At 41.7% G+C, this 9,733-nt stretch overlaps 1 protein-coding gene across 3 annotated transcripts in view; it reads left to right on the forward strand.

Moving 5' to 3' along the window:
* Nucleotides 1-9,110, forward strand: part of cdk18 (cyclin dependent kinase 18) — a 57,663-nt gene extending 48,553 nt beyond the window's left edge. The window contains exons 3-16 of one of the 3 annotated variants that reach the window (XM_039015928.1): nt 897-1,045; nt 2,038-2,184; nt 2,657-2,713; nt 3,463-3,577; nt 4,260-4,354; nt 4,469-4,531; nt 4,879-5,002; nt 5,168-5,288; nt 6,153-6,250; nt 6,428-6,533; nt 6,640-6,682; nt 6,775-6,906; nt 7,039-7,116; nt 7,252-9,110. In XM_039015928.1, the coding sequence (XP_038871856.1) occupies nt 897-1,045; nt 2,038-2,184; nt 2,657-2,713; nt 3,463-3,577; nt 4,260-4,354; nt 4,469-4,531; nt 4,879-5,002; nt 5,168-5,288; nt 6,153-6,250; nt 6,428-6,533; nt 6,640-6,682; nt 6,775-6,906; nt 7,039-7,116; nt 7,252-7,350 (1,427 nt within the window). In that variant the 3' untranslated portion in view covers nt 7,351-9,110. The remainder of the gene's footprint in view (nt 1-896; nt 1,046-2,037; nt 2,185-2,656; nt 2,714-3,462; nt 3,578-4,259; nt 4,355-4,468; nt 4,532-4,878; nt 5,003-5,167; nt 5,289-6,152; nt 6,251-6,427; nt 6,534-6,639; nt 6,683-6,774; nt 6,907-7,038; nt 7,117-7,251) is intronic. The other 2 variants (XM_039015929.1, XM_039015930.1) reach the window with 2 other exon arrangements.
* The last annotated feature ends 623 nt before the right edge of the window (nt 9,111-9,733 follow it).

A 9,733-nucleotide genomic window follows, 5' to 3' on the forward strand; every position in this document is an offset into this window, starting at 1 on the left:
CTTCAACTGTACCTATACAAACTTTACATTGTTTGTGAGATCAGACATACTATAATATCACTATAATCCAAGTGTTCATTTTTGGAACTTGCTTTCATTTCAGTGCATCTAATTTGTAAACATTTCAACTGTATTAAATCATTACTTTTTTCAATTTCACAAAAAATTAACAACCATCAAAATAAATCGCTGAAAACGACAGATCCTCAAGTGGGTGGGTTATGCGCGTTGCTACTGTACGCACACACACACACACACATCAAATCACTATACACACATAGGCACACATACACATGCGCAGACACACATACATAGACGTGTCAGTCGGTGTGATGGAAGAGACACATATCCACTCCAAACACATCCAAAAGCAGTGAGACCAACAATCCATTCACATACAGGGTCAAACCAAGGCTGAAACACTCCACCTTGAGCTGTTCAACGGCCTGACACAGTTACACATTCACACACTTCCACACAGTATAGCTGATACAGCCTTGTGTAGTGTCCAGACTGAAAAAGTGCTGTGTTGTTCTTTCATAAAGAGTAATTGTCCACTCAATCTGTTGTGTACAACACTGAAGAGGATAGATTGTTAAAGCAAGCCTGTTTGTGTGTGTGTGTGTGTGTGAGGCTACAATATATATTTATCAGTATCTGTGTGTTACGTTTTCTATAACATTTACATTACATTTACATTTAAGTCATTTAGCAGACGCTCTTATCCAGAGCGACTTACAAATTGGTGCATTCACCTTATGATATCCAGTGGAACAACCACTTTACAATAGTGCATCTAAATCTTTTAAGGGGGGGGGGGGGGGTTAGAAGGATTACTTTATTATTACTTTATAACACTAAAGTGTATGTTGTCTCCCTCTCTGTCTGACCTGCAGCACTGACTCCAGACAGCCTGACCCTGCCGTCACTGCACCCTGAGGCCAGTCCCAGTCCAGTGAGCCCTGAGCCAGCCACACCCGGAGCACAGTCCCCCTCCCAGCTCCAGTACCGCAGCAAAGCACCACACCGACGCTTCTCAATGGAAGTGAGACAGGGAGGGAGAGTTGGGAAGAAGGAAATATTTATATAAAATACAGAGAGTTTAGATGTGATAAAGTTAATATTGACAGACCAATTAGTATAGTGTAGCTCAAAACACCAATCTGACAGGAACTGCTATACTGAGAGAGACACTAAGTAAATATAGCCTCCTGTACAAATTAGGTAACACATTACTTGAAGGGGGTATACATAAGGCATTTATAAAACCGTTATGAAACCAGTCATAACACCATTATGATATCATAAGAGCTACTGACTGGGTTCCTCTCCAGGCTGAGTGGCCATAACTTCCTCTCAGCCTCAGAACAGCAGTAGCTGCTACACAGCCCACAGGGAATTACAAGCCATCATCTGAATTTTCTTTCTTTACCGTCTCTCGCTTTATTTCTTCTTCTTTGCTTCCACTAAAAACAGCCGTGACAGATACCTTTAGTGAGAGAATTCAGCCGTCTTACTTTAACAAAAATAACTGCAAAGAGCGACTCGGTCACAAACGCATATGTTTTTGCACGCACGCACGCACAAACAAGCACACACACACACCCTGGGGAAATTCACATACACACAAAATGTTTATTTTAGACAGTTGCAGATGTGTATTACAGGGGGAAGTGTGAGATAGATAGTCACTCACAGCAGAAACTGTGTCAGAGGGTGAGAGACTGGGAGAAAAGATTAATTGAACAGAGGTTTGATTAATCTCGGCCTATATTAAAACAGATCTCCATTCATACAGAATAGACTCACAGAGAGAATGACATTCTCAAATCAATAGTTGTCTAATCATCCCTAGCTTTAAATAGCCACAATCCCTCCTCACCTGTGATAACCTATGTCTGGCGATGATCCTTCTGGTGCAATGTGTCATTGATCATGTGAGAATATTGCCCATTTATGATGGTATGTATATTGATGAATAATGATTGATTATGTGTGAGTGTTGCATATTGATGACGGATTATTGATTCTCTGCAGGACGTGAGTAAGCGTATGTCTCTGCCCATGGACATCCGCCTTCCTCCGGAGTTCCTCAAGAAGCTGCAGATGGAGAGAGAGATGGAGAGTGAGAACAACTCTCCTCCCTGCAAACCCCTCAGCCGCATGTCTCGACGGGCTTCACTGGTTAGTACCCCATACCTCGTACCCTTACTGTATACCTCATACCCCTATACCCTAATACACCCATACCCTAAATCAAACCCCTCAAACGCATGTCCCTACGGGCTTCACTGTTCAGTATCACATACCTGTACCACTATATACCATCATACACCCATACTCCAATACACTAAATCAAACCACTCAGACGCATGTTCTGACGGGCATCACTGGTCAGTACCCTGTACCCCCCTATACCCCAATAGCCTAATATACCCATTAGGCTATACCCAGTAGGCTACCGCCTATACCCAATATCACAGTATCCCAATACCATGATCCCTAAATCATATGGTCATAACCATAAATATATCCCTTTACCAGCCATAACCCTACAGCACAGTTACCCTACACATAACTAACCAATATCCCAATACTGTAATAATACCCTATTGCCCTAACCATATTAGGCTACCTTATGTGTTTTTCCATGCAGTCTGACATTGGCTTTGGAAAGCTGGAGACGTACGTGAAACTGGGCAAACTGGGAGAGGTAAGTGTGTGTCGCTATGGTTACGCTCTTTCAGCTGCAGTTCAAGGCACACATCCAGCTGATGGAATAGGTGCAGGATACAGAGAATAACATGTGAAAATAAAGGAGAAACTTGAAAGTAAAGGCGTGTGGGTATTATCAGTGTGTGGGTATTATCAGTGTGTGGGTATTATCAGTGTGTGGGTATTCACCTTCCCTTTTACGTCATCTTAAGAAAGTCTAACAGGAAACAAGTGAGTCAACACAGTCTCTGGGGACCTACTGGATTTCACCAATCTACAATAGCTGGATAGGTGTAAGCAATCCCCATACTTAGTTTTCTTCATATGTCTTACACCTATTCAGTCCTGCCAGATCTGTGAAGGGGAGTGAACATGGGCAGCATCAGGGTGGGAGCAGTGTTCTGGAATGTATTGCAGTCTAGGTCATCTCAAGCCAGAGGGGGGAGTTAAGACATGTGTTTACAGTAAACTAACAGAACCAATGAATGGTCAACCATGACTGCTCCTCCACATAACACTGTGGTCCTCTTTAAATACCTTCATCCTGCCATGAAACAAGTCAGTGTTTCAAGAGAGAGACAGCAATGACATAAAGCTACCTGGTAGCAAAATTAACCTTATTTCTTAATAGGTTATGGTTAGGGGTAAGGTTATGGGGTAGGGTTAGACTCAGTAGTTAAAAGGGTCAGGGTTAGACATTTGGCATTGACTATTCTTTCCTGTTTCCTATTTCCTGTTTCCGTGTAGGGGACGTATGCCACCGTTTTTAAGGGGCGGAGCAAACTGACAGAGAACCTGGTGGCGCTGAAAGAGATTAGGCTAGAGCACGAGGAGGGAGCGCCCTGTACAGCTATCAGAGAAGGTAACACACAGCACCCTATACAACCATCAAACCTCTCTCCTAACCTCTGTTCACCGCTCATCACACCACACATACCCACAAAGTGTTTCAACAGGGCTGAGATTTACTACAGTAGCTCAGTGGTCCCCCCCCCCTCCCCCCAATAAATAAATGTAAATGGGAGAAACTCAGTTCGGCTTTCAATTTACTCTAGAAAGTTGGAATAGTAGAATGCACAAGGTGCAATTTTGTTATTGGATAGTGCATCATCATGTCAGTCATTGCATACTGAGTGACATGATTATACATCTATTTATAACTTGTCAGAAATGTCCAGCTCAACTAGCCCATGTCAGCTAACGTTTTTTAGCCCATAGATTGTTTTATATCGTTTGAGTCACTCAAATATCACATGAACACACATAAGACATGGCAAAATGTGTAGAAATGCAGGAAATGTGCTTTAAAAAACGCAACATTTTCTCTGCACCCCATGACAAAAATGTGTAGAATTGCAGAACATAAGCTTTAAACATGCAACATTTTCTCTCTGCCAACAAGAACAGTGTGAACAGTTTGTGTCATGAACAGTGCTTGTGCCCATAGAAATGGATGTGACGCCACCCAGTGGAGTTAAAATGTAATTACCATATCATTCATGCAGCCAGAGCTACATCCAACCATTTTCTCTGTCTCTCTGCAGTGTCTTTACTGAAGAACCTAAAACACGCCAACATTGTCACACTGCATGACATCATACACACAGAACGCTCCCTCACTCTTGTCTTTGAGTACCTGGTGAGTAGTTCAAACATCTTTCAAATACTTTGAGCAGTTTAATAATCAGTATCTTTTTTTGTACATAGCTTCATGTTCATATTAAAGTTCTTAAATAGTGTGTGTGTCTCTCAGGACAGTGATCTGAAACAGTACCTGGACAACTGTGGAAACCTGATGAGCATGAACAACGTCAAGGTTAGTCCCCAGAGCAATAGAGAGTTCGGCCACCTTTTAGAACAGACACCATGTAGTTGCCATTGAGCATTCCATTTATACATTCATGACAAGAATTTGGATTCTAATTTTAGAAGTTCTGTAACATTCTGTAGCATTGTTTAAAATTAAGAAATATTCCATGAATTGCTATTGGTCAATACTTCTCATGGGGAGCTAACATGGCTGCCGTATGGAATTATTTGATTGTACTGTATCATGTAAATGCATCATAAAGCAGAAACCTCAATGTCCTAATTCTAAATATATGGCTCTTGTCACCCCTACTGAAAACAGTTCATCTTCTCTTATTCTCTCTCTCTCTGTAGATCTTTATGTTCCAGTTGTTACGTGGTCTGTCCTACTGCCATAAGAGGAAGATCCTTCACAGAGACCTCAAACCTCAGAACCTGCTCATCAACGACAAGGGAGAGCTCAAACTAGCTGACTTTGGTATGACATGCACACACATACAGATAGTCCCCCCATACAGATAGATACACAGACATTGGTAACTTAGCAACCTTTTCAACACCCATTCGGCATGTAGATGACCAGATCAGTAGATAACGTTCCCTCTCGGAGATCCAGCTCATGACTGTTTGTTTGATTGGTCAGGTCTGGCACGGGCCAAGTCTGTCCCCACTAAGACCTACTCCAACGAGGTGGTGACTTTATGGTACCGCCCCCCTGAAGTACTTCTGGGTACCACAGAGTACTCTACACCCATCGACATGTGGTGAGTAGTACACTACACATATACACACAAATGCGCACGCACACACAGACCTCCATTCTGACTCAGAGACAGAATCATTTCAGAAAACCTCTACATGTCTGTCATGTTGATTAACCTTCATTAACAACAATGGAAACCTAAATGAGAGAAACCATGTTTTGATCAATGTCTTGTCCACACTATACATGATCACAGCAACATAGCTAAGCTGTTCCTTCACTTAACTCACATGTAAGCCATCACTCCTGATATGAGCAATCACCATGGTGATCATTTCTGCATCACATGAATTTACCTTGAATAGCCAAATGCTGTTATCCAGCAACACAATACAGCAACTTTCAACTAATTTGCAACACATTATTTTCATCAGTGGATGGGTCTCCATCAGAGCAGAGGACATCATTGTACTCTATTACACCTTGGCTTGTACACAGGCCTGCTCTTAGATTTGTGTGTGTGTCTCTGTTCTACTGACGAATCTCCCGCTCTATGTCAAATCAAGTTTTATTTGTCACATACTTTGTAAACAACAGGTGTAGACAAACAGTGAAATGTTTACTTATGTGTCTGTGTGCGTGTGTGTACATGGTGGTCTGGACCATGTGATGTGAGTCCATCAGTGTGAGTGTGTGTGCGGCTCCAGGGGTTTGTTATTTCCATACACACTGTGAAGCATTACCACCTCCCTTCAGGCATTAGTCTCCAAAGATCACTTTGGACATGTTCCAGAACATCAAAACTGATGTATCATGGGTCAATTGTGAATGACTGACTGATCTACAAATAATCTGCTATGTCGAACGCCCCCTTTACTTTCCATTTCAATCCTCTGTGTCTGTGCTTCCTGTGTATGTGTTAAAGGGGCGTGGGCTGTATTCTATTTGAGATGGCGACAGGTCGTCCCATGTTCCCCGGCTCCTCAGTGAAAGAGGAGCTGCACTTAGTCTTCAGAATCATTGGTAATTCTACTCTTTCATTTATACCACTGGGCAATCGTGCTGGTAACTAGATTCAAAGACATACAGACAACCCCCCATACAGACAACCCCCCATACAGACAACCCCCCATACAGACAACCCCCCATACAGACATAGAATATGAAGCATTTACATGAACCTTTCTCGCTCTCTCTCAGGTACCCCAAAAGAGGACAGCTGGCCAGGTATCTCCAATAATGATGAGTTCAGATCCTACATGTTCCCCGAGTACAGACCTCAGCCACTCATCAACCACGTGCCTAGGTAACACAACCACAGCATTACTGCAATAAGACCACTCACCAACCACTAGCTCAGGTAACACAAACCACAACCCAGTAACATAACCAGAATCTACTGTCCTCTCCAGGCTGGATACTGAGGGGATTGACATGCTAACTGCTTTACTCCTGGTAAGAAAAACACTTACACCAACCTGTAACCACTAGTGTTCAATACCAAACCTTTATTCTGGTGTTGTGTGTATTTCCCTGTATTATTTCAGTATGACACTAGGACCAGAGTCTCAGCTGAAGCATCTCTTAGACACCCCTACTTCCTCAGCCTGGGAGAGAACATCCACAGTCTTGCAGACAGTAAGACACACACATTAAATGTATTTGACTTCAATCATGTGGTGAGAATTATGTATTAAGTAGCAATTTATGTTTTGTGCTTCATGCTCTCTCTCACTCCCCCTCTCATTGTTCTCTCTCTCATTGTTCTCTCTCACTCCCTCTCACTTTCTCTCTCTCACACCCCTCTCTAGCCTCCTCGGTGTTTTCTCTCAGAGAAATTAAACTGCAGAAAGACCCAGGCCACCGCAGCTCAGTGTTCCAGCCTCCAGGTACAATACAGTACAACAAATACAGTACTACACCCATAAACCATCACAATAACACGAATAACAACTACTGCAAATAAACCATGAAACATGTTCAGTTCATTCATGTGATCCTCCTGTTCTCTTTACCAAACCCAGGTCGGGGGAAGAACAGAAGGCAGAGCATATTCTAAAGGACGACCAGCCGATGGAGTGCAGACAGGGCGAGAGAAACCCTCAAGGAGGAATCGGCTTTGAAGACAAACACACTCCAATCCCTCATACAAACAGAAATACAAATGCAAACACAAACATCCAGGTCACATCAGTCTAACCTCAAAGGTCTTTCCTGGTTAAATAAAGGTTCAAGTTAAATTTACACAAACACACACATCTAACCCTCTCCCTCCCCACAACAGAGGATGGATACAGACAGGGTTTCTGAGAATAAACTAGCACTGCACCTCAAACGTCTTGGATCTGAGGTCCCTCTATGAGCATTCTACTGTCATGATTCTGGGACTGACCAGGAAGTATCTCCCATTCTCCTACCCAATCCCCTTCCTACTCAGCCCCCTGCAGACACCCAAGCTAACCAATCACTCTGCATGTTTCAATGATCTCCACTTCTCCCTTTCCCTTCCTCCTCTCCTTCTGTTCATGTCCCCTTGTAATAAAATAACACAGAGTTAGCACCTTGCAACACAACCATCATCTGAGACCAAAACTCTAAATCCAAACTAAATCTGAGTGGTTGGGGAAGAGTCCATTTACGGCAAACCTGCCTCTACATAAACACCCCTTGATTTCACCTAGTGGGGATTTCATTCAAATCAGTATTACAGTTTTTGAAATGGCCTTAGTAAAATGTGCTTGAGATTTCTTTCTTCAAAATATGATATAAAGAAACCAATGGGCATTTCTTTCTTCAAAATATGATATAAAGAAACCAATGGGCATTTGCTTTGCATTAGTGAATAACACACGTTTAGTGTTCGTATCACTGAGTTTCCTATTTGCACAAACCTGAAATCACCTCTGAAGAGAGTTCCTGGACTGGCTCTAGAGTAAGATGAAGAAGGATTAGACAAAGACCATTACATAATGAACCCGGAATTGCAAATGGAAACCGACTATTCCAATTGGTTTATTCACTTCCATTCACTGGAGCACAAATTCTGATCTCCCCCACTTCTCTCTGAAGTGTGCAGTTGTTTCCTCCCCCTGTGAAATGGGCTTGGGAATTCCAATTGGCTCCCAGAGCAGATATAGGATACTTCCTGAATAATCTGGACATCACTGTCTAATCTGTCTCCATCTCATGCTTGGACCAAACCTCTCTTCTAACATAGTCTCCCCCTACCTCTCGCCTAACCTCCTCTCACCTACCTCTCTCCTAACCTAGGGTGCATCTAGTCTTGAGGGGGTTCCTCTTCTCCTCTCATTCATCTAAACTGTTATAAAATGACAGGGTCACTGAAAAGCAATTTGGGGTAAGCCTACTAGGATTCAATCTGTTTACACCTCTGTGTGTCCAGCACATTTACATCTGATGAAAGAAAGGGAACAAGGAGAGGGAGCCACTATAGACTACTCAGATGCAGTTCTCTCTACCCCACACTGGAGACAATGCCAATCATTTTATAGAGCTAACTTTCCTTGTCTCCTTTACTTCCTCACCACCTAACTGAAAAAACTGACAGGTAAAAGCAATATGGTGGACACTTATCCAGTCCTATCAGTGGCCATGAAGGAAATAAGGTAAGGAAGGGAAGCCAAAAGCATTGGGACACACTGGGAGAGATGGCGATCTGTGTATTACACTTTAAAACTTCCCCTCTGTTTATTTTAGCAACCTCTGGGGCAAAAGTATTAGCCTACTGTATATGTTTTGCTGTGGTAAATTAAGATATTTTAAATACTGTACTGTAATGAAAATAAATAATATATATGTACCTTAAAGGCCCAATGCAGTCAAAAATGTGATAATCCTGTGTTTTATGTATATTTCCACACTGAGGTTTGAGTAATACTGTGAAAATTATGATAATGCCCTTTTAGTGTAAGAGCTGTTTGAAAACACCACCTGTTTACTGCCAGGCGGTAAATTAGTTAATAGTCAAATAAGAAAGAGAGTTCCAAACCTCTCTGGCAATATCAGCTAGTTTTCAGTTTTCCCCTCAATCAGACCACTCCCATACAGTCTTAGCTTCTTAGCAAAGAGCAATTTCTCATTTTGCTATCTGGTTATTTAGATATTAGTTTCTTTTTGACAATTTTAATTGACAGCAATCACAGTAAGGTACTTAATTGTAACCCAGAAATGACTTGATGTCTGATAAAAACATCTGCATTGGACCTTTAAGAGATGTTTTTCTTCTTTCTCAGTGAATTTTATGCCAGATGATACAAGTGATGACTACTAATGACTGTAGATGATGTCTAAATGTTTTATAAAAGATAAAGTATATTTAGATTTTGTATAAAATGTGATATTCAATATTTTGTGTGATTTATCTACAGCACAATTATTAAAACCAGAAACTGAATGTATTGTGACTGCCAAGAAGCCAAAAGTGATCAAATAATAAATAACTGATAAATTAATAAATTATATAATTCTGTAGCACAATGACCGTCT

Source organism: Salvelinus namaycush, chromosome 20 (genome assembly GCF_016432855.1).
Source record: "Salvelinus namaycush isolate Seneca chromosome 20, SaNama_1.0, whole genome shotgun sequence".
Taxonomy (NCBI): domain Eukaryota; kingdom Metazoa; phylum Chordata; class Actinopteri; order Salmoniformes; family Salmonidae; genus Salvelinus; species Salvelinus namaycush.